Raw genomic sequence first — 25,784 nt, forward strand, 5'->3', positions numbered from 1 at the left:
TTGAGATTGCCTTCCCCAGTCATCTACACTTTACCCCCAGGAAACTGGGTACTCATTTTAGTGACCTTGAAAGGATGGAAGGCTTCCGCCAGGATCGAACTCAGGTTTTGAGTAGACATGGGCACGAATGAAAAAAAAAAAGACCCAAACAAGCTATTCGGTGTTCATTGCCGACCCTGAACACAAACATCTGAACATAACCAAACATGTCCCGTTACCGGCCCCCTTAGCACTTAGAGAGCCCATATTCACAGGGAAAGTGCAGCAGGCTCTCCTCCAGCCATCATCGAAGTTTAGTCAGGATTGCAGTATGGATCTTGGAGTTATACATTCCCAAATTCGTTGCCCACAGGTAACCGGAGGTCCCATAGAACAACACAGGAGGTCTGTGGTTGGCAGTCAGAGCTGCCTGTTGTAGAATGTCAGGTCTGGTCAAAATCTTGATTTGATGTAAGCTTGTCAAGGCCATTCCTCAAAACTCCATGGTAAGTAATTGGGTACTTACCATAAAGTTTTTGGGGATGGCCAGAACATCATCCGAGACACTTATATCACATCTGGGTTTGGGGCCAGACCTGATATTACGTCTTGTGTCATCTTTTCTACCCCTGTTTTTTCCCTCTGGGTCATTTCTCTGGGTTTTACCTGGAAGTGATGCTGACCTAACAACATTTCTTCCCTCCTCGCCCCCATTCATTTGAGCAGCAGTGGGGGATGAGATGCAGTGACAGGAGATCAGCAGCCATAGCAGGAAAGTTGGCAACTCCACACAGGCCTAAGTCCAGAACTTGGTGGCTAAAGACAACTTCCTGAATACATGCATCTGCCCAAAGGAAAAGTAGAGAGTTACGCCATCAAGTGTTCTTTGGCCAAAGTGCAAATACAGTCCAGCACTACTGAGATGTAATTATTTTTCTCCCTTGAAATTATAAAAAATCACAGTAATTTCTACTGAGCACCTGTTGTTCTCCACCCTCCAGGCAGATAACAAAGAAATCAGGACAAAATATTTGTGTACCAAGAACATTATAAATGATCCCTTTCAGGTGAGTCTGGGATGGGCAGTGACCACTTTGATGTTGGATGCTTTCTGCCTCCCATGTAAAGCCCCAACGCAGACCTCTCAGGGTCCCTCCTGCAATTTTAGGAATGAAGATTTCTATGGCTGTGCTGCTAATTTGTACCCTGCTCTTCTCCTGGTTTGTGCCTCAAGCCATGCACAGGACACAGGGGCCCAGGGGCCTCTTCACCAGACCCTCCAAGCTCCAAGAAGACTATTACAGGCCAGGAGACCTCCTTGTTGGCGGAGTTTTGCCCTACCTCAGTACTGCAGCTGCAGATGTAACTTTTAAAGAACCACCCAGAATTTTATTCCCTGCACGGTAACTGTTCTCAGAAGGAGTCTAGGAGCAGAACCACAAGTGACAAAAGGCACAGATTGGACACTTGTCAGCTTCCCTCAAGTTTTGATGGGAAATGTAGGCATCCTGGTCTCGCAGCTTCGCTCTCTGACTGCTGTCCAATGGACTTTTCAACTGTCGCTTGTCCAACATTCCGCCAAGCTGCCTACATTTCCCATCAAAACTTGAGGGAAGCTGACAAGTGTCCAATCTGTGCCTTTTGTCACTTGTGGTTCTGCTCTAGGTTGATCTGTTCTCTGTTGTGTGTGTCTAGGAGCAACACAGTTCTTTAAATCTTTTCTTATGAGCATGTGGTATAACTTTTTTTTAAAAAAGAACTATATATATTGTATTAATATTTTTTTAAAGTGAAGATTTTATTTAAAAAGAAAAGATACAGAAAGTGCATAGAAACTTATACAGGCACTACATTGGAATTTCATTTTAGCTAATAGATATATTCAGAATATATAACAGCACAGCTAAATTATATACTAGCTCTCATCCCCTCTCCTTAGTTGCTTATACCCAGACTTTAATGTCAATAATTTTTAAGGAGTCATTTCTCCTGTGCTTTATCTTTGTAACATAATTATCTTATTTTATCTAATGAATTTTGTTTAATAAATTAGTATTGATATCTATCTATCTATCTATCTATCTATCTATCTATCTATCTATCTATCTATCTATCTATCTATCTATCTATCTATCTATCTATCTATCTATCTATCTATCTATCTATCTATCTATCTATCTATCTATCTATCTATCTATCTATCTGGATTTATATCTCACCCTACCTGCAAGCGAGGAGCCAGGGTTAGGAAAGTTAGGGAACTGGGGAGGTTTGTTGCGAGATAAACAGAAAGCTGATGGGAGAAGGGATTGCAGCTGGATGTAGATGGTGGACTAGGTTTTTGACAACCTTAAATGTTACTGCAAATCTATGGAGATTGGACTTTAAAGTAGTCTTTAGGCCAATGGGGGTTTGATCTTAGGCAGTGGGTACAGAGCCAGTTGGCCTTCCTTTGTACCCTTAGTTCTGCCATTCCCCTTTACTAGTTAACTGTCATTGCAGCCCAGTGCCCAAAAACTATCAGCACATCCTGGCCCTGGTATTTGCCATCAGTGAGATCAACAAGGATCCAGCACTTCTCCCCAATGTCACGCTGGGTTTCCGCATCTTCGAGGACACCTACTTCGCCAGTATGACCTACCAAGTCAGCTTGTCATTCCTCTCCGCACGGGATCAAGTGGTTCCTAACTACAGATGCAGCAGACAGGAAGAGCTGCTCTCCATCATTGGAAGTCTCTACTCCAGAATCTCAATCCAGATGGCCAATATCTTGGACCTCTTCAAGATCCCACAGGTAAGGGGATTTTTCTAGAGCAAGAAGGTTTGCTGAGGGATGCAGTTAGGGGAGGCAATAGGGCCTGCCTATCTTTAGGGTGCTGAAAGGACATGTGAGAGTAGAGAACCAGGCTCTTCAGTAATATATTTCTGACAATAATCAGAATGTATAGCCTGTATGTGTAGTGTTTAGAATGTCAGACTAGGATCTGAGAATCTCCACCCAAAACTGAGGAAATGCTTGCAGAGAATTGGAATGATATGCTCAATTTTCTGAAGCCCTCATTCAAGGCCTGAGAATACCTCTAGTCAGTCTGAAAGGGTGTCACCTCTTGCCAGCTTGATTCGGTATGAAGCAGCTGTGGTTTGTACCCAAACAAAAAACCCTAAAGGGTTTAGTGGGACCTCGAAGAATAAAAAATTCTTGACAGCAAAAGTTCTGTGATTCAATGTCCACCATCACATGCATAAACACCAAGTATGATAAGGTGAGTGTGTGGGGTGGGGGGGTGGGGCGGGTGTATCTCCTTTGGATCTGTGTGATGCCTGATCACTGAGGCACAATTTATTGAGCGTGAAAAGGGGAGGGGTTCTAAGGTTTTCTCTCTGCAGTAGAAGTCCTCCAATACTCAAGAAATGGATTGCAAAACGCTAATCAGGGCTAAGAAGAAGCGACATTATAAAGCTGCCCCCTTCAGCCAGCTAACTGGCGACTGTAAAGAAAACAAGCACAGCATTTAGATGTGGGCAGGTTAAACACCAAGACAAAGAGCTGACAGGTTTGGGTTCAGAGTTGTGAAGTGGCAAGAGAGGAGGCAGCCATTGGTGGGGATCTGGCTAAACCACTTGAGGATGCAGAATCTCTCTCTCTCTCTCTCTCTCTCTCTCTCTCTCTCTCTCTCTCTCTCTGGGAATATATTATGGGGTAGCAGATCTGTTGCCCGGTAGGAGCATTTCTTTGCCTCCACCTGTGCTTTGCCTGTAAATGTAAAACAATCAAATATAAAGATACACAAGGATCTAGTTTTCTTCCCTTCCATTAGGAACAAATCCCAGGAAGGACATAATACATGGAATTTCTCACTGGTTGGCGAACCAGTGCCCAAATAACACCATGGTTATAGGCTAAAGGTAAATGGGGTCACAGGAAGCAGAACAAATTTCATTAATTAAATATACTCGTTTAGGCAGTAAACCTACTTGAGGAAAAGTGGATGGGATAATGTGCCTCCTTGTTAGAACCTCAAACCCTGTATTGATCTCAAGTGTCCATGTCTCCCACATGGTCTTCTCTCCACCCAACTCATCCTTAATTTTCCCATTCCAAGTCACAGGGCTTTTGTCACCTCCCAAAGTGTCCTCGAAGGATTTCCCCCCCTTTTCACTTTCTTATTATTATTTATTGCAGCCCAGTTCCTTCCTTGACTCAACATTGTTCTAATCCTGCTAGGTCGGTAGGCTGGCCTGTGCCAAGATTTGACATCTGAGGGGAATTTTTGATAAGGAGTGAGGGAAATCCAGCCATCGGGGTCTGGGATTTTACCTCCACAGCCCTGGTTTCTGTGGACTCCTGAACACATCACATATCACTTAAAAATTAATTTTTCAACTAAAACTCTTCCTCTCCTCCACCAGCTGGGTTACAGTTCATTCAACCCCATTCTGAGGGAGAGAACTCTATTCCCTTCCTTCTACCAAATTGACCCCAGTGAAGTCCACCAGTATTTGGGATTAATCCGCTTACTCCTTCATTTCCATTGGAACTGGATTGGGATCATTGCTCCTGATGATGACAGCGGGGAAAATTTCATCCAGGCCCTGACACCAATGCTTGCCCAGAACGACATCTGTGTCGAGTTCACAAAAAGGACCTTGTCAGAACTCTCTATGGTTCATGCTCCTATTACTGACTATTTCAATCTAGTTTCAGCGGTTTTGCAGACAGAAGCCAAAGTGGTGGTTGTCTCTGGTGACGTAAACGCCATACGGAATTTAATCAGACCTCTTTTTAGATACAAACAAGAGACTAAAACTTCTTTTGAGAAGGTCTGGATTGTGACGAGCCAGTGGGAATTTGCTGCAGTGGGGTTTTTCTTTGACTGGGGGGCTGTTCAGCCCTTCCACGGTGCTCTGTCCTTCAGAGGACACGCGAGAGATGTGCCTGGATTTCGCAGTTTTCTCCAGACTTTAGATCCATACAAACCCCAAGGAGATGTCTTTATCAGCAAGTGGTGGAAACTTGCATTTTGTTGTTTGATTCTGGAACCACATGTAATTAGTATGGGATTACCATACTGTACAGGGAAGGAGAATATTGAGAACTTGACACCCGCTGTATTCGAAATGAGCATGACTGGCAACAGTTACAATATCTACAATGCCGTCTATTCTGTGGCTCATGCACTACATGCCATGTACCCATTTGGATCAAAGCATGCAAGGATGGGAAACGGCAAGAGGCTTCTGGATATCCAGCCATGGCAGGTAACGTCCTTCCTCTGACATGCGGCTCTTGTGTAAAGGAATGGGCAGTCCTCTCCCCTACTAAACTGCCTTGCTGCTTGGGTCAGTGAAGTGAGGGGTCAGTGCTAGGGGTTGGCACTTTGGGAATGTGATTCAGGTAAAATTCCCGAATTGGACCGATCTGGAAATCTTCGGGATTTCTGAATAGGAGCTCTCATGCTGGCCCCGATTCGGAAATGCTGAACGAAGTTTCCGGAAGTATTCGTAATGCTTCGGCTCAAGTACTTTAAATGCCCATTTTCCTGCCATAGTGACAGTTAAACCCCTGAATCACCTGCTTGTCAGGGCCTTCTCCAATGAGCAGCTGAGTGCTGGAGCCGCTGTCGGGATCAGGGAACTCCTCAGCTCCGACAGCGGCGGGTAAAGAAGGCGGTGGGGATGCAGGCCTAAGCCTGAACTTCCCTGCTCAGTGCTCAGTTCACCCACTGGTGCTGGGGCTGAGGAACTGTTCAGCCCCAACATCCATGGGCAAAGGAGGTGGCGGGGACGTGCAGGCATAGGCCTGCATCTCCCCACTCAGTGCCCCGTTCGCCCGCCGGTGCTGGGGTTGAGGAACTCTTCAGCCCCGACATCTGCAGGCGAAGGAGGCAGTGGGGATGCAGGCAAATGCCTGCGAATCCTCACTGGATGCTCCCTTCATCCTCCACGGATGGGACCAGGGAACTCTCCGGCCCCGCCCATGGTGGCTGAATGGGGCAGCGGGGATGCAGACAAATGCCTGCGAGTACCCACCAGGTGCTCCCTTCAACTGCCGCTCACAGGGCTGCGGAAATGCCTGGTCCCGTCAGCGGTGAGTGAAAGGGGCAGTGAGGAAGCAGGCATAATCCTGTACCTCCTCGCCGGGCATGGGAGAAACAGCCCAGCACGCTTGCTCTCCTAGTGGGGGGGGGGAATTTCTCCTCCCTTTTACATTGGGAAAGTCTGCGCCACCAGGCTTCTTCTCCCCAATGTCACAGAGACAGGGAGATTTTCCCTGTCTCTTTGACACCGGAGAGAAACAGCCCAGCGTGCTTGCTTTCCCGGAGAGAGAGGGGGGGGGAATTTCCCCTCCCTTTTGCATCATGAGATTCGGCGCCGCCAGGCTTTTTCTCCCCAATGTCAAAGAGACGGGGAAAATCTCCCTGTCTTTTTGACTTCGGAGAGAAGCAGTCTGGCCCACTTGCTCTCCAGGTGGGTGGGTGGGGGGAATCTCCCCTCACTCTCAGCACCGGGGAAGTCACCACCAGGCTTCTTCTGCCGGGTGTTGGAGCAGCCCTGCAGTGCCCGCCCTTTAAAGTAGCAGCTGGCAGGTGGCAGGGGGGAATCACCCCTGCCACCTGCCAGGTGCTAGTTTAAAGGACTCTTTAAAGGGCCAGGTATGTGTGCTGGAGGGGAGGGGGAAAGAGCAAGATTTTAGGTGGGAGTGGGTGGGGGTGCTGGGAGAAAACCCAGCCCCCTGAATCACTTTGGAATGCTCTGAATCTTAACGCAGCATTCCGAAGCAATTCAAATACCCGAATACGAAGCAGCTTGCCGCTTTGGGTTTGGGGTATTTCTTTTTTCTTTTCTTTTTTTTTATTAATTTTTTCAAAAATAAAAATATCACAAAATACAACAAAATACAACCATCTTCAATTTTTAACTGTTCGTAATATTGCCATAAAATTCCACAATTGACTAAATAATACAAACATGCATTGTTATAAATTTCTAGTTTAAACAATAAGTATATCCATTAGTGGCTTTTCATTTACTAAATACTTAAATACATACATTTAATTCTCTGGATTAATGATCACATAGTAAGGTAGTTTTGTGGTTAAAAGATCATTTTTTGTGAGAAAATCCAGGAAAGGGTGCCATTTCTCATAAAAGTAGGTTAATTTACAGGGAGGTTTGGGGTATTTCTGAATGTTTTTCCAGCCTCGGGTAAACCCAAAGCAGGAAATCCGAATATTTTCAGCGTGCACACCCCTAGTCAGTGCTACTGGTACATCCAAAAGAAACTAAGTACTCCACAGTTCTGGGTTCTTCTATAACTCTAATTAATGTACGCAATCTCATTCAGGGTTCCCTTGCTCCTAGGTGAGGCTGTCTCAGCCACCTTTCTAGCTGCCCTGTCTGGCCTTGGTGTCAGAGGGAAAGGACTTCACCATTGATAACCCCTCTTCTCCCTCTGCTTCCCTCTGTCCCCACCTCACCCCGATCACAGCTGCTGCTGCTGCAAGTGAAATCTTTCTTAACCTCCTACTGGAGTTTAAACATAATGGGATCTGCACTTCCAGCCAACCTGGCTTGGCCATTTGCATGTGTAGTGTAGTTTTTTGAAGTTGACCCAATTGCCCAGTATGCAGAACTGCTGGCTTTTTATGAATTCTGCTGGACTTCCATTGCTTTCGTGTGTGTCCAAAGAAGTTTAAAAGTTATCCTGATTGGGCTGGCCTCTGATCCCTGTGACTATCTTGCATTTACGGCAGAATTCCACCCCATTAGTAGATGTACGCAATACAGAGGGTTCCTCACAAGATAATCCGTAAAGCCACCTTTGCCCCCCAAAAGAAAGAGCATTCCTCCTCCCCCTCCCCAGCTTTCTTCATGCTATCCAGTCCATAGTCTCCGATCTGAACTCATGACAAGTCTTCTCTCTCTAAAAGCATCTCTTTTATTTCAGATTCATGCCTCTTTGAGGAACATCCAGTTCAACAACAGTGCAGGAGAGGAAGTAATTTTTGCTGAAAGTGGCAAGAGATCCACTGGCTATGATATTCTGAACTTGATCTTCTTCCCAAATCAATCTTCAGCTCAAGTGAAAGTTGGAAGGATGGATCCTAGAGCTCTCCCAAGCCAAGGTTTCATCATTAACACGGATGCGATTGTTTGGGCTACCCAGGTGTGGAAGAAGTGAATATTCTCGAGTCATGGGAGAATTAGAGAATTCTCAGTACAGCTTGTGGTGTCCCCAGGACATCCCCCTTTAAAACAGATTAAAAACAAACCTGCTTTAATCTGGTCATAAAGGGAAACCAGTGATTGGGATTGGGGGGGGGCGGTGCTGCAGCTAAGCTCTGGTTTGAAAGTTCTTCCTCCTTGTTTGCCCTTTAAAGGGCTTTTTTCCATTTCCCTTTTAAACCAAATAGTGGCATTACTGCACAGCTTGGGAGGGAAAGCAAAGTTGGAGGAGGGGGGCCCTCAACGATGCAGCATACTGTTGAACTTGCTGTTGTGGTGCAGTGGGAAAAAGTGGGAGGAGCAGGGGATGATGGTGGCAGCATTGGACGGCATAGGAATGCCCTTTTTAAAATCTCTGCATTGCTTGCAGCTGCTATTGTGTCAGGAGGATGTGGCCTCCTGAGCCTTCATTTTTTTAACAATACAAAGGCAATTTTATGGAGAATATTTGCTCTCCTAAGCTGACAATTCTTCCCAACATGCAGAAGAAAATTCTTCCCAGTAACTCTGAGTCCTCCTGGGTGCAAGGAAGGTATTGCAGCCATGTAGAACACCTCACCAGTTCTTCTTTTTCTGTTTAGAAGTTGCCCTCTTCTAGGTGTGTGGAGAGCTGCTTGCCGGGTTACAGCAGGACAGTTCAAGAAGGGGCGCCGGTTTGCTGTTATGAATGTTTCCGTTGTGCGGAAGGGGCCATTTCTAACTACGCAGGTAGATTAGCTTGTCTTGAAACCCATGTTAAAGTGGAGAAGGTGTTTTAACTTGAGCAGATTTGCAAGTGGCATGAACATCGGTTAGGTTAAGACTTGGCACTTAATAGTCTTCTCCCCATAGCACGGTAATGCACTTCAGCTAGGACACTCAAATACCTGCTAGTTCTGCTCACATCTCCTTCACCATCTGTGAACAGGGACCTGATTTTTGGGTGACTCTTTGTCAACCTGTTGATGCCTGTTCGGCAGGTTGCTTTACTGTATTCCTTCTATCAGTGCAGTACAATGTAACTGAATTTCCTACAGCGGTAGCTAGCATTTCCCTGTGTTGCATCATATGGCTCTTTGATCGCTAACTGCTCTTTCAAAAGTCTATACTAATATTCACATTTCTCCTTATAACTCTGCAAAGGAAAGCTGGTTGCTCCTTGTCCCTCTTAGTGTTTAACTTTGTTCTTGAGCCGTGTGCCAGTGCAATACATATTGATAAAACCTTTAAGCGAATAACGATAGATAAAACATAAGTCAAAGTAGCTTTGCATGATGATGAAAGACCTAGAACACACAGCTCCTAAATGAATGGATCTCATTACTACTTTTGGAAACCTTTAAGATATAAAATATACTGGGAGAAATCAACAGCAATGACAATTAGAACTGTTCCTATCAACCCACTTGCCCTTCCTCTGGACCACACAGCAACTGAAATATTTAAATTTAATAGTTTGCAGAAACATAGAGGACACGGTCTCATTAAGTATCACAACCATATTTTTAAAAAGTATTTAACCTTTAACTTTAACATGGTGGGGAAAAAGTAACATCCTAAAAAGGAACTCTGTCCCCAAGCTAATCTATCTGATTAAAGACCTAGCTATGTATATTCTCAGAACATTATTTCTTAAAATTAACTCCATTTTTTGAGCCTTCATTGACAGGATCTGCAATTAATCCATTGCTTTCCTACCAGAGGCCTTGCAGCTTTGGTAGGGTTGTCAAGTCCCATGAGGATGAAAGCAAGGGATGGAGGGGTTTATGGGGGGGAGTTGTGGCAGAGGGCAGTCATCTCTCATGAGCACACTCCAGAACGCCCTGTGTTGCTCCTGGAATAACGTCATTCCAGGCTCAAAGCAGAAGTAATGGGTCATGCCAGGGGTCAATTGGGTAACAATCAAGCCCAAACACTAAATTGGGAGCCAATTTTTAATCGATTGGCTTCCAAGGTGACGTGTTACTTCCACGTCGTGTTGGAAATGATGTCAATATAAATTGCCAAGAGCATACTGGTTACATAAGTCACGGTTATGTCTAATTATCATGTTATGTTGAGTACAAATTAATAGACATGTCAGTTTTACACTGTCCTCGAAGGAAAGTTTTAAAAAATCCCTTATGAGGAAAGGATATGTGTGAGGAAGGGATAGAATCATTAGAACACATTATGTTTGACTGCAATCTTTGCAAATCTCTTCCTCTCTTTTCAACTTTGCCCCTTACCCGTAGCCAAAGGATATGCACTCTGAGGGGTTTCTTTTCAGACGGACATCCGAAGAACATGCTTCAGGTAGCCAGATTTGGCTGGATTGCTTGAAGGATCAGGAAATCCTTAGTGTCTGATTTTACTGAGAATTTTAAAGTTTATACTATTGTATCATGAATGATTTTACCCAGGTATTGTGAATGGTTTTATTGATGTTTTATTTTCTTCTGTGGTACCCTTTATTGGTGTTTTTGTAAATTGCTGGGCCCTGACCGTGGAAAATAAACTACTACTACTACACTAGAATGTTCACTGAATCTTAATTTACTTACTGCAGTATTCGAGTACATTCTTTCTTCCTGGAACCTCTCAAAATGCTCTAAATCTTTTTTTTTGAAAAATTTTTATTGGTGAGTATATAAATTTTACACAAATTCCGCATATTTCCTAAATTATATCCACCCCCACCCTTTCCCCCCTCCTTATAGACTTCCAACAGCTTTCCAACCCTTAACCCATCTTATTATTTAAATTGCTTTTAACTATATTCTTCTAAATCTTAAATATATTATATCCTTTATTCTAAGCATATTCAAATTCTTCTATATCTTAAATTCTCTAATATATCCAATCTATACCTCACTATTTAACCTATCTATTTTTAATACATTCTTCATAATAATAATATTAGCTTAGATTAATTAATAACTAAGTTTCCCCATTAGTGGTAAAGTTACTTCTCTCTCCCCTTTATATAATCACACATTAATAGTTCTCAAACTGCCACAGTCCTCCTTTCACATCCCATTTTTTAAAATGCTCTAAATCTTATGAGCCTTGGTAATAGCTAAGCAAATAATTCTTCAAAAGCAATAGCTATGCCACAGATTGAAATATGGACCAGAGCAATGTTAGAGCTCTCTGTCAAAGAAAAAGTTGTCTTTAATGGGCAAGACCTGACCTGGATAGCTCAGGAGAGCCTGATCTCATCAGATCTCAGAAGCTAAGCAGGGTCAGCCTTGGTTAGTAATTGGATGGGAGACCTCCAATGAAGACCAGAGCTGCAGAGGCAGGCAATGGCAAACCACCTCTATTAGTCTCTTGCCATGAAAACCCCACCAGGGGTTGCCTTAAGGCTGAGTATGAGAGGGCAGGATTTCATTTCAATGGGAAAGACACATATGTGAACTATCACAATATTTGGTATAGGTTTGGGGGGTTTCTCTATTAATGTGTGTTAACTGAGTTGTATACATTATCAATCTACCTGGTTGCTTTGGGGGTGAGCTGGAATTTTTTGAGACTGTCTCTAATTGGCCATCCTATTTTTGCCTGTTTCATACTGTATCAGGAAGCTTAAGTTTCTTTTAATAAATATGGATAGGGTAGAATAATAAAGTACTAATTGAGTGGAAAGATACGAAGCTGGAACTTTTGATAAGATACCTTGCTGGCCGCAAGCAGAGTTCGAGTTGTTGATCTGAAAATAAATAACTAAACAAAAACTCATGCCTTTACCTAATTCCTTTAGTTTAAAGTTTTAAAATAAATAAATAGAATTTTTTTTAAAAAATAAGATGGGCAGGAAAGTTTGGAGAGTCCCTCAAGGCATCTGTTGATAAAAGGAGTTTGCCAAAACCAACCACTTATTGGCTGTGCAGCCAATGGGGCACAAGGAGGGCACACCCTTGGTTCTGGGAAGCATTCAGGTGTATGCTTCTCTATGGCATGCCTCTCTACGGCATGCCTCTCTATGGCATTGGGGTGGGCCGGTTTTTGTGGGGATCAGGTCTCCTTGGCACAGTTCTGTGCAGGAAACAAACAAAATAACATGTCTCACATGAGAAAAATAGGATTCAAAAAAGCAAACAGGATTCCTAGATGTGACAAAAGATTGTTTGTATGTTAACGCGCTCTTTCACTACAGCAATTACCGATGTTTTAGAAAAGCCCTCCAGTCACACAACAAGGGGAAATGCTGGGGAAATGGTGGCTTGCTGTCTTGCATGCAGACAAAGGCAGTCAGATAAGTGAAAATCATGTTAATCAGGCATAAATAAATGCTATGTTTTTTAAAAACATACTATTTGGTGTTATTATCAGTAGTCTTTAGGTGCCAATATTTTTGGATAAGCAGTGTTTCGGCATGCGCTCTGTTTTAAAAGAATTGAAGTACATTGTTCAGCAGATTTTGAGTTGTTCGGTGTTAACCGAACATATGAGTGATCAGTTGACATCTGATTCTCACGTCTGAACATTAGCCGTTGCCACACATCTTACCTGCCTGCGGAACATCGCGTGAAAGACCCTGAAGACAGCATCGCCTTGTGTGAAATCATGCCAGGAAGACGCTGTTATCCAGGAGTATTGCACGATTTCGTGCAAAACTCCCAGATAACAGCGTCTTCCTGGTGCGTTTTCGTGCGAGAAGATGCTGTCTTCCGGGTCTTTTGAGCGATGTTCCACAGGCAGGTAAGATGTGTGGAAATGGCCACTGTCTGAACACATTTGATTTGAATGTTGTGGCATCTCTAGCTAAAGCCTGTTTTTTCATCCCCCTGAAGAAGCCATGAACTCTGGTCCCAGACTTCTGCCCTCAGGTCTAGTCCTTATGGACACCACCTGCAATACTTCTGGTTCCACCGATGGAATGACAGAATGAGGAATGAGTTAAAATAGCAGCGGAAACATCTTATAAGGTAGTCTCAAAGCCTTGTTCTTAAACACCCTACTGTCGTGTGGTCTTAGGGCAAGTCCGCAAAGTAATTCCTTAAAACAGTTAAATATAAAGGAATATCTCTAAATTCTACATTCTCTCCCTATACCACCAAATCCACCGGCAGTCTGTATAGTATAAAACTGATTCTTCAGTACAAAATTTGAGGACTTTCCTGCTATAGTCAGCAAGGTCTGCTTTTTACATCTAATTTTTTATGGGGCATATTTCCAGTTTTAGTAGTCGACATCTGAACCAGTTTGGCAGCTATGGCCAATGGTTCCAACAGCTGATCTGGGTAGGTAGTTCAGTGCTTCTTGCAGAAATCTGGGTATGACAGCCTTAATCCAGAATCAGAGCTTGTCTTGCTCAGATTATGCTCCGTACAATTTTTGCCTTTGTTCCTCTTCCTTTCAACAGGTCATAATTTCAAGAACAATCACAAATCAATGGTTGTTGTGGATTTTCCGGGCTGTATAGCCATGGTCTTGGCATTGTAGTTTCTGACATTTCGCCAGCAGTTGTGACTGACATCTACAGAGGTGTAGAACCAAAAGACAGAGATCTCTCAGTGTCACAGTGTGAAGAAGATCTTCTGCACATCTTCTCCACACTGTGACACTGAGAGATCTCTGTCTTTTGGTGCTACACCTCTGTAGATGCCAGTCACAACTGCTGGCGAAACATCAAGAACTACAATGCCAAGACCACAGCTATACAGTTCGGAAAATCCACAACAACCATCGTTCTCCGGCCGTGAAAGCCTTTGACAATAAATCACAAATCAATTTCTGAGGTTTTGTCTGTTTGTTCAGCCACAGGTGACTTTTTCTTGCAGAACTTTGTCCCCTCTAGATGTGAGTCTGGAAGTGTGCTCATCTTTCTCAACAAGTTGTGCAGAATCCTTTTAGACCCCATTCTTCTAAGTTTCAGGATCAGAAACAAAGATTCATCGAAGGGGAATTTCACCCTTAGGTTAATACTAGTGATACTCAAACTTCCTGAACTTTTTGGGAGACACTTGCAAAGTAACTTCATGCTACTTTCTCCTTACCTGACATAAAACACAGGAATCTCCCATCAATTAACACCAAATCTGTTTCTATTCTATTTTTCAAATTTAGTATTTATAAATATGTAGCATTGCTGGAGTAATTGGCTGTATTTCATGTTCACTTCTCACTTTATTCAGCGGCAAACCTAAATTTTCCACAAAGCATTGCAGAGCATTCTAACACTATTCCTTCTTCTTCCCCCTGGACTCTCAATCCACCTGTGAAAGAGAATTTTGATCCATGCATATGCCCTGAGTCCACAGTTTGAGAACCACTGGCTTACACTCGTCTGGCCAGTGTATCGTTCCATCTCATTGGGTGAGGGTCAACTCGAGACTAGAGATGGGCATGAACAGCAATACGAACAAAAAAAAGCCATGAACAGCCCAATCTGCTGTTCACGAACAAGCTGTTCATGAGGCCCCATTCTAAACGAACAGGTGGTTGTTGCAAGCCTCGTTCATTGCTGTTTGTCAAGCCAGACAGTCCGGCACCTGCAATCAATTCCCTTGGCAACCAGAGGCAGGGACTGCCTGAACTCTAGCTGAACTCCTGCTGTTGCCCTGGAAACCCCAAACTAAGCCCAATTTAGCTTGATAGGCAGGTCTTCCTTTCAAGTGTGGAGCTCCAAATTTGTTACAAGGGAACAAAGAGCAGGGGGGAGGGATGTTCCCAGCTCTGTCTTTGCAGCCAGTAGAGAGACAGCTGTTTCTGGCATTTTGATAGAGTGCATTGAAGCTTGAATTTTCTTTGCGTGTGGTGGGATAGGGATCTACCCCTTCAAGTTCCAGGGCTGCTGCCAGGTTCTGGGCCAAGCTATTATTTATTATTGGTACCTTTCCTGCTGCCTGCTCAGGTCAGGTTTCTGGGAGTGGTGCAGTAGGAATCTTGACTTGGATGATGGCTGGAGGAGAGCCTGCTGGCCCCCATGATCAGTTCGTGAACAGGGCCATGTTCATGGTTGTTCGTGAGTCCCTGTTCGTGGATGGCAACAAACAACAAACATCATGTTCGGGTTTTTTTCTGTTCGTGCCCATCTCTACTCGAGACTACACTGTGAACATGTCCTGTAGATAACTTCATTGATGGTTGTTTGTTTCAGATGCTGATCGCTGTGTCCCATGCCCAGAAGATCAATACCCAAACAAGAACCAAGATGGATGTATCTCCAAGGCCATACATTTCCTTTCCTATCTAGAGATTTGGGGGGCTCTTTTGGCTTCTCTTGCTCTTTTGCTGTTTCTCATCACATCAGTAGTCCTGGCAACGGTCATTAAACATCGGGACACGCCGATTGTCAAAGCCAACAACCGAAAGCTAACATATGTCCTCCTCAACTCTCTCCTGTTTGGTTTTCTCTGCTCCTTCCTATTCATTGGTCAACCCAAGAAGGCCACCTGCCTTCTCCAACAAACTACATTCAGCATAATCTTTTCTGTTGCCGTTTCTTCCATCTTGGCAAAAACTGTCACAGTTGTTTTGGCATTTATGGCCACTAAGCCAGGAAACACGACAAGGGAACTGTTGAGGGGTCAATGGGTAAATTCCATTGCGCTGGCCTGTCCCCTCATACAAGTTGTCATCTGTTCAATTTGGTTGGGAACCTCTCCCCCATTCCCCAGCTTGGATTTCCATTCGTTGGTGAAAGAGATCATAGTGGAATGTAATGAAGGGTCAGTTACTATGTTTTACATTGTCCTGGGTTATATGGGTTTTCTGGCCGTTATGAGCTTCATCGTAGCTTTTCTAGCTAGGAAGCTGCCCGATAGCTTCAATGAAGCCAAATTAATCACCTTCAGCATGCTGGTGTTCTGCAGCGTGTGGGTCTCATTTGTGCCCACCTATCTGAGCACTAAAGGGAAGTCTATGGTGGCTGTGGAGGTCTTCTCCATCCTGGTCTCTGGAGCTGGTCTCCTGGGTTGCATCTTTCTCCCCAAGTGCTATATTATTGTTCTGAGACCTGATCTCAATAACAGAGATCATCTTATAAGGAACAAAAAAGGGACCTAAATCTGAATATTCTCTACTTGTTTGATTTCTTGTTAACTATGGGTCAAACTAGATGTGCAGGTTTGTTTTTAAACAGTTGGGTTTAGGTTCCTGTGTCAAAATAGCATGTGGGGCGGGGATGGTATTTCCGTATTGTTTTGGAAAATAGTTTGAGAGGGGAACTAACTAAGAAAGATCTTTATTTCCCTAACAAGATACAGAATGGAAAAATGGAAAAGCAAGAATAGCAAAATGAGGCAGCACCATAAATAAAAGCTAAACCTTAAACAAGCCTACCTGCCCATGAAGTGTTGTTTGTTGGGGAAATACTGTCAAAGAAGGGCTGGCTAGCTGATGAGCAAGCCCGTAGTGCTTTGAGGGAATAAAGGAGAGAAAGAAAACATATGAGGCTGATCCTGAAGAGATAAAATGGGCAAAATCCAGTCCAGGAGTGAGTGATGAAAAGTAGGTCAGGGGGTGAAAGTTCAAAGCAGATTCTAACATGTAGTTGAAGCAGCAGATTGAATTCATACCAGCCACAAAACCAGCGGGAGTGCCCCTTTTACAAGTTTCAGTGTGAGGGGTCTGTGGTGGCCCCTATCCTGTGGAATGACCTGCCAGAGGAGGTCAGGAGAGCCCCCACTGATGCAAAACCAAAGTATTCTAAAAGGATTTTTGCTCAAATGGGAGGGCTGTATTGTAGGGATGGGGTCTCAGATGCTTTGCTAATGAGTTAGGGACCAGAGACTTCATCACTATATTGCCTTACATATTATCTCTTGCTTTTAATATGTACTCCTATGTACAACCTGTGCTCCATGTTGTCTAATGTTAGAATTGATTGTGTTCTGTTTCAGTATTTTTTCTACTTGGTATTGGATTCTTGCTAATACTATGTTTTTAAAGCTTGTATCGATGTACCCTATAGCATTGTTTATGGAAATGTCCTTGATACTGTATTGAAATGTGCTTGATACTGATTGTACTAATCTCACACGGTGTAATCTACCTTGCATCTCAATGAGAAAGGCAGACTATGAATGACATAAATTAATATACTACGACATAAATAGTTATACTATCCCAGCCTCTGCCTGTCTAGCCCAGAAGTTCTTTAAGGGTTAACGACGATGGAGGTCCTTGTGTATGAGAAGTTATATAGGTATCACATAACTGTGTAAGTCCACTCATCATCACAGAATATGCTCACATGGTTAAAAACAGAGGTGCCAGAGAGCTGGGTGATGAGTGTCAAGATGAGCATTTCAATGAATTGAAGGGGGAGGTGGGGGAAATTGGGATACTTTTAGCAGTTGAGGAGGAACTGATATGGAACACGTGAATGAGTTCATGCGGAGAAAATTGAAATGTGACTGTGCGAACGAGTGTATGGAAAGTTGGAGGGGGAACACATGAAATGAGGTTCACTTGAGCACCTCTAGGGACTTAATGTATATTTCCACCCTGTGATGATGACTAGACGTAATAACTGTAGCCTTGGCTCACTGGATGAATGGATCCAATTTGGTGACTGTGGCCTGAAATTTCGCAGAAATAAGACTAGCAAGCCCCCACTAATTCTACCCCTTCTCCTCCATCAGATGCATGGAGTTAACATATAGTATATCCATTAAGCGTCACCAAGACCCTAGCTCAAGTTTCTTGAAACAGTATGATATCAAAGGAGACTATTTCTTCTTTAAAGGAGGCATCCGGCTTCTTGTATGCCCAGCTTGCAATGTTCCAAGTGAGAAACCTGATAGTACCCTGAGATTGTATTTGTCTATCTGAAAGGTACAAACACACCTCATCATTTGGTGAACGATCCCAAACAACTTCAGCTACTTCTAGCAACAGATCTTCACATGTTTGTTTCCTTTGGGGAAAGGTAAATGTGAAGGAAGTCCCCTGTGCAAGCACCGAGTCATTACTGACTCATGGGGGGATGTTGCATCACGACATTTTCTCGGCAGACTTCTGTTATGGGGCAGTTTGACATTGCCTTCCCCAGTCATCGACACTTTACCCCCAGGAAACTGGGTACTCATTTTACTGACCTCGGAAGGATGGAAGGCTGAGTCAACTTTGAGCCGACTATGTGAACCCGGCTTCCACCAGGATCGAACTCAGGTTTTGAGTAGACTTGGGCACGAATGAAAAAAAAAAACCCCGAACAAGCTATTCAGTATTCGTTGCCAACACCGAACACAAACAGCTGAACGTAACCAAACATGTCCTTGTACCGGCCTCCTTAGCACTTAGAGAACCCATATTCACAGGGAAAGTGCAGCAGGCTCTCCTCCAGCCATCACCCAAGTTTGGTCATGGGTCATTTCTCTGGGTTTTACCTGGAAGTGTTGCTGACCTAACAACATTTCTTCCCTCTTCGCCCCCATTCATTTGAGCAGCAGTGGGGGATGAGATGCAGTGACAGGAGATCAGCAGCCATAGCAGGAAAGTTGGCAACTCCACACAGGCCCAAGTCCAGAACTTGGTGGCTAAAGACAACTTCCTGAATACATGCATCTGGCCCAAAGGAAAAGTAGAGAGTTACGCCATCAAGTGTTCTTTGGCCAAAGTGCACATACAGTCCAGCACTACTGAGATGTAATTATTTTTCTCCCTTGAAATTATAAAAAATCACAGTAATTTCTACTGAGCACCTGTTGTTCTCCACCCTCCAGGCAGATAACAAAGAAATCAGGACAAAATATGTGTGTACTGAGAACATTATAAATGATCCCTTTCAGGTGGGTCTGGGATGGGCAGTGACCACTTTGACGTTGGATGCTTTCTGCCTCCAATGTAAAGTCCCGACACAGACCTCTCAGGGTCCCTCCTGCAATTTTAGGAATGAAGATTTCTATGGCTGTGCTGCTAATTTGTGTGTTGCTCTTCTCCTGGCTTGTGCCTCAAGCCATGCACAGGACACGGGGGCCCAGGGGCCTCTTCACCAGACCCTCCAAGCTTCAAGAAGACTATTACAGGCCAGGAGACCTCCTTGTTGGTGGAGTTTTGCCCTTCCTCAGTACTGCAGTTGCAGATGGAACCTTTCAAAAACCACCCAGATTTTTATTCCCTGCACGGTAACTGTTCTCAGAAGGAGTCTAGGTTGATCTGTTCTCTGCTGTGTGTGTGTCTAGGAGCAACACAGTTCTTTAAATCATTTCTTATGAGCATGTGGTATAACTTTTTTTAAAAAAAACTATATAAATTTTATGAATATTTTTTTTTAGGTGAAGATTTTATTTAAAAAGAAAAGATACAGAAAGTGCATAGAAACTTATACAAGCACTACATTTGAATTTAATTTTAGCTAATAGATATATTCTGAATATATAACAGCACAACTAAATTATATGATAGCTCTCATCCCCCCTCCTTAGTTGCTTATACCCAGACTTTAATGTCAATAATTTTTAATGAGTTATTTCTCCTGTGCTTTATCTTTGTAACATAATTATCTTAATTTATCTAATTAGTATTGATATCTATCTATCTATCTATCTATCTATCTATCTATCTATCTATCTATCTATCTATCTATCTATCTATCTATCTATCTATCTATCTATCTATCTATCTATCTATCTATCTATCTATCTATCTATCTATCTATCTATCTATCTTGTTGGATTTATATCTCACCCTCCCTGCAAGTGAGGAGCCAGGGTAAAAAAAGCTAGGGAACTGGGGAGGTTTGTTGCGAGATAAACAGAAAGCTGATGGGAGAAGGGATTGTCTCAAAGACCCCTTGAGTGTCTCTGAGCAGCTGGATGTAGATGGTGGACTAGGTTTTTGACAACCTTAAATGTTACTGCAAATCTATGGAGAATGGACTTCAAAGTAGTCTTTAGGTCGCTGGGGGTTTGATCTTAGGCAGTGGGTATAGAGCCAGTTGGCCTTCCTTTGTACCCTTAGTTCTGCCATTCCCCTTTACTAGGTAACTGTCATTGCAGCCCAGTGCCCAAAAACTATCAGCACATCCTGGCCCTGGTATTTGCCATCAGTGAGATCAACAAGGATCCGGCACTTCTCCCCAACGTCACGCTGGGTTTCCGCATCTTCGAGGACACCTACTTCGCCAGTATGATCTACCAAGTCAGCTTGTCATTCCTCTCCGCACGGGATCAAATGGTTCCTAACTACAGATGCAGCAGACAGGAAGAGCTGCTCTCCATCATTGGAAGTCTCTACTCCAGAATCTCAATCCAGATGGCCAATATCTTGGGCCTCTTCAAGATCCCACAGGTAAGGGGATTTTTCTAGAGCAAGAAGGTTTGATGAGGGATGCAGTTAGGGGAGGCAATAGGGCCTGTCTATCTTTAGGGTGCTGAAAGGACATGTGAGAGTAGAGAACCAGGCTCTTCAGTAATATATTTCTGACAATAATCAGAATTTATAGTCTGTATGTGTCGTGTTTAGAATGTCAGACTAGGATCTGAGAATCTCCACCCAAAACTGATGAAATGCTTGCAGAGAATTGGAATGATATGCTCAATTCTCTGAAGCCCACATTCAAAGGACGTAGGCCTGAGAACACCTCTAGTCAGTCTGGGAGGGTGTCACCTCTTGTCAGCTTGATTCAGTATGAAGCAGCTGTGGTTTGTACCCAAACAAAAAACCCCAAAGGGTTTAGTGGGACCTCAAAGAATAAAAAATTCCTGACAGCAAAACGTCTGTGATTCAAAGTCCACCATCACATGCATAAATACCAAGTATGATAAGGTGTGTGTGTGGGGTGGGGGTGGGTGGGGCGGGTGTATCTCCTTTGGATCTGTGTGATGCCTGATCACTGAGGCACAATTTATTGAGCGTGAAAAGGGGGGGGGTTCTAAGGTTTTCTCTCTGCAGTAGAAGTCCTCCAATACTCAAGAAATGGATTGCAAAATGCTCATCAGGGCTAAGAAGAAGCGACATTATAAAGCTGCCCCCTTCAGCCAGCTAACTGGTGACTGTAAAGAAAACAAGCGCAGCATTAAGATGAGGGCAGGTTAAAGACCAAGGGCCAAGCTACACATGACGAATGACACTTGAACAGCAAGTGTATTTCTCCCTGTTCACTTGCCCTCCACTCAATCCACTTGCCGTTCAAGTGTCATTCGTCATGTGTAGCTTGGCCCCAAGACAAAGAGCTGACAGGTTTGGGTTCAGATTTGTGAATTGCAAGAGAGGAGGCAGCCATTGGTGGGGAACTGGCTAAACCACTTGAGGATGCAGAATCTCTCTCTCTCTCTCTCTCTCTCTCTCTCTCTCTGGCCATTTCCACAGTACTCACCTTCATCCAGAAAGCTGCGGAACGTCATGAAAAAACTGCGGAAGATAGCGTCTTCTCGTGCGAGTTTTGCGCGATGTCATGCAAAACTCGTGCGAGAAGACGCTATCTTCCGCGTTTTTTTCATGACGTTCCACAGTGTTCTGGATGAAGGTGAGTAGTGTGGAAACTCTGTCTCTCTCTGTCTCTTTCTCTGGGGATATATTATGGGGTAGCAGGTCTGTTGCCCGGTAGGAGCATTTCTTTGCCTCCACCTGTGCTTTGCCTGTAAATGTAAAATAATCAAATATAAAGATACCCAAGGATCAGGGGCGTAGACTTTCCAATTTCCCAGGGGGACTGGGGCCGGGCCAGAGGTATTGTGATGCCAGTGACATCACAGGGAGGAGCCAATGACATCACAGGGAGGGGCTTCCATTGCCACTACCTATGGAGGCAGGGCCATAGGAGATTTATGGAGGGGCTCCGCACAAATTTAGGGGGACCCAGGCACCCATGGGGACCCCCCTAACACTGCCCCTGAGCTGGGCCAAACCTAGGAAAATGTGGGAGTTGGTCAGTGGTTATAGTGCTATCTCAGCAATCTCTTGCTGTGTCCTGTTTTTGAAATTCACTTTTAGGATAGTCACTTGATGATCTATAATTATACATACCATGTGTATAGGACAAACTAATGGTCATACATTTGACACTAAGTAAGGCAACACAGAAAAGCCTGTAAGGGAACATTTTTAAAGTTTTCCTGGACGTTTATTTACAGGAGTCTTGATTTTGCCTTACTCATAAGGGTGACTTAGTACTGAAATTTACTAAATTATGGCATCGCACATGCCTTCGTTTGGTAAATGCATGGTTGAAGTCTGAACCAGGGCAGAATACAAAACTGTTGCCGTGCACTCGATTTCTGAGCAGCGTACAGAGTGCAAAGTAGTGGCAAACTCCCATCTTCTCACTTCAAACTCATATCCTATAAGTGAGTAAAAGCACATTTTGAGGCAATTCAGAACAGTACTAGTCATGATGACCCCAAAGAAAACTCGCAGTTATACTACCTAGGATTTTATAGACCTTGCTTTCTTAGCACACTGCTTAAACTCCACCTTAAAAGACATTATTAACCAAATCACAGCCTGGACACAGGGCAAAAGGAAATTTTTAAAAGGCCTCTGATCTGCACCCCCCTTCCAATCTTGTTCATGCAGATAGGGCTTCTCATTGCTTCAGAGAGACAGCACTCATTTTTAGGAATTGTCCTTTTCTGCAATAGATACCACCTCTCCATTTAAACATGGAACAGAAATTGAAAGAGGAGTTTAGGAGTGGCTGATGCAGCCCCCCCCCCATACATTACCATAAAAAAAACCTAACTGTTCTCCCACACCCAGCAAAAAAAAAGCCACAAACAAGCAAACAAAGCTATTTCAACAAGGAAACATAAGGCCTACCCTTTCCCAGTGTTCCATTTCCAAAATACAATGTAATGGTAAGGTTACTGGAAAGTAAAATAGATGCTCACTTTTCCCCCCGTTAAAAGGAATCGAAACTGGTCCTTAACAGAGTAGCATTGACTGCAGAGGAAACGTGATGATGGGTGGCTGGCGCGTGCTGGCTGGTGGGAGTGTATAAGTTTTAAAAGGGAAGCAGTTTTAGAAAAAAATTAGTTTTAAAAAAGAAGTCAGAGTTCTTAGAAACTCCATACTTTGATAGGAAAATGAAGAGAGCTTCCTACCTACAGATCTGTTCTGAGGAGGAAGTCCTCATGAGTAGCCTTGGAACAAAAAAACCCAATGAACCAGCAAGTTCGTGCTTCGTGGGTTTCATGAACCACGAACCATGGAACTGGACCAGTTACGAACCAGTTCATGGTTTGTGGGGTTTAAATGCCCCTTTCTGGCCTTAACAGCGGCAGGGGAAGGGGCATTTAACAGTTTAAAGAGCCCTTTCCTGCCTTGCAAGTGGCAGGTCCCTTTAAACTATCAGCTGGCAGGGGGGATCCCCCCTCCGCAGCCTGCCAGCTGATAGTTTAAAGGGACCTGCACTTTAAACTCCCCAAACCCCAGCCCCCCTACCCCCCCAGCCCCATCCCAGCCCCACACTTACTTTATCCTGCAGTGTGGCATTCTTCCTCTCCTCCCAGGAGGGGCAGGAAGGCCGTTTTCAGCCTCTTCCACCTCTCTGGGGGCCTGCAGGGTGACTGAGGAGGCTGAAAATGGCCTTCCTGCCCCTCAAATGGCCGTCAAATGCTGTGGCAGCCATTTGAGGGGCAGGGAGGCCGTTTTCAGCCTCCTGAAGGGCAGGAAGGCCACTGGGGTTTGGGCAATTTAAAGGGCCCTCCCAGGCAGGTCCCTTTAAACTATCAGCTGGCAGGTGGGGGGGGGGGACCTGGTGCAGCAGGGCCCTTAAAGGAGCAGTTTAAATGGTCATTTAACTGGGGAAATGGTCGTTTAAACTGCCCCTGTAAATACGACCCAACGAACCAGCATAGTTTGTGGAAGTTCCATGGAAAGGAGCTTCCATGAACCCTGGTTCGCGAACCCCAAACCAGCTTGGTTCGTGGGGTTTTTTGGGTCGTATTTCAGTTCGTGCCCATCTCTACTCCTGAGTAGTAATCTACACATCAAAGGGCAGTAAAGAAATAAACAGTAAACAGATGCGCTGACCTGTCTATCTTTCTAACTCTCTGGTTTCTCCCACTCTGAAACCTGAGGAATGGGACAGCGTTAGAAGTGGAATCTTCTAACGTACTGTCCGAGGCCCGGCCCGGGGGCCTCAGACTCGCCGCCGCCGCACCCCCCCGGCTCCCACCGCAGCCCCCGCACGCACCCCGCCGCTCACCTGGGACGCGGCGCAAGGCCGGGCGAGGAGGACGCGGAGCCGGCCAGACGGAGCAGCCCCCGCGACAGCCTGCCGCTTCCCGGAGCGCCCGCCGCTGCGCCCGCCACCCCGCCGCCGGCCGAGAGCCCGGGCGGGCGGCTGTTCGCCGGCGCGGCATTCCGGCGGCCCCAACAGCTGCCGCGGTGGCGGCGGCGGCGGCGCAGCCCGGGCAGGGGAAAGGCCGGGAGCAGGTGGAGCCGGGCTGCGCCGGGCGGGCAGACGCCGGCGCAGGTGCCCTCCGCCCACCGGGGCCGTGCCCAGAGGCTGAAACTGGGAGAGGGGGAAGGAGCCAACCAGGCTCAGCCCAGCCCTCGGGCAAGAGCAGACCGGGCAGCGCACGAGCGGGAGAGGCTCGACCCGCTGCCCGTCACAGAGGAGGAGGGCGACAGTGCCTGGGAGGCGGGAGGAACCCCCGACACCCACCAATGGGCTAGGACCGGGCAGGGCTGGCAGGCATGGCCGCACCTGGCCCAGGTGTTGGGGATGGCCTTGGGTGGGGGAGCATGGGAAAGGGGGTGGGGATGAAGGGAGCCAGAGGGTATATAAGGGCACTCCCCTGGCAGGCCTGGGAGGAGAGAGAAGCCAGGCTGCCCTGAAGCTAAGGTGCAGCCGGCTGGGTGGAGCTACGTGCTGTCCGGCTCACCCCGGTACAGACAGGGGCCACCCTATCTGAGGCCGCCAGGGGAGGGGAGCTCGCTCGCCCCCCCCGTCAAGCCTACCCGTCGCCCCAGGACGGACCCGCCGAGGCCGCCCCGCTCCGACCCGCCGTCGCCGCCACCAGGGGGCGCCTCTGGACCTGACATTGTGGTGGAGAATGCAGGCACGGATCCCGCTGTGAGGCGCCCACGACTGCACCTTCCGACCCCGCCCGGCTGGACGAGAGCCCGCGCCTATTTGCGCCCCGCGACCTTCCACTCGCCGCCTCGGCCACAGAGTCCCGTTTATACAACGGAGGTCACCCCAACAATGGATCAGGCTGCCGCAGGAGCCGCCGGCGGCGCCGGGCAACCCACGACTCCGCCCACCTCGGACCTCGGCCAATTGGGCCAGTGGATGGCTGAGCAGCAGGTGCGGCTCTTGCGGGACATGGCCACGCAGCAGCAAGAGACCCAGGCGGCTCTTCTCCGTGGCCTGGCCCAGGCCCTGGGGGCGGGGCATGCCGGGACCCCCTCAGGGCCCGGACGGGGCGCACCCTTCCAGCTGACGAAATTGGGAGATAGTGATGAGATCGATGCCTACTTGGAGGCATTCGAGCGCACCGCTGAGGCAGCTCAGTGGCCGAGGGATCAATGGGCGTTCATCCTGGGGCCCTACCTATCAGGGGAGGCTCAGGCGGCCCTGAAGGCTCTACCGAAGGAGGAGAGCGCCAACTACCAGACCCTGAAGGCGGCCATCCTCGATCGCTACGAGGTGACCCCGGACTCTTACCGGCAGCGGTTCCGGGCTATCACGTACAAAAAGATCGAGCGGCCCCGGACCC

At 45.8% G+C, this 25,784-nt stretch overlaps 1 protein-coding gene across 1 annotated transcript; it reads left to right on the forward strand.

Moving 5' to 3' along the window:
- Nucleotides 1-1,215: 1,215 nt before the first annotated feature.
- On the forward strand, nucleotides 1,216-16,176 carry LOC129330263 (vomeronasal type-2 receptor 26-like). Its single transcript, XM_054980301.1, has 7 exons — nucleotides 1,216-1,324; nucleotides 2,466-2,773; nucleotides 4,390-4,728; nucleotides 5,798-6,067; nucleotides 7,928-7,978; nucleotides 8,787-8,913; nucleotides 15,269-16,176. The coding sequence occupies exons 1-7, from the start codon at nucleotides 1,216-1,218 to the stop codon at nucleotides 16,174-16,176; spliced, it is 2,112 nt and encodes a 703-aa protein (XP_054836276.1).
- Nucleotides 16,177-25,784: the final 9,608 nt, after the last annotated feature.

The sequence above is a fragment of the Eublepharis macularius genome, chromosome 5 (genome assembly GCF_028583425.1).
Source record: "Eublepharis macularius isolate TG4126 chromosome 5, MPM_Emac_v1.0, whole genome shotgun sequence".
Classification (NCBI taxonomy): domain Eukaryota; kingdom Metazoa; phylum Chordata; class Lepidosauria; order Squamata; family Eublepharidae; genus Eublepharis; species Eublepharis macularius.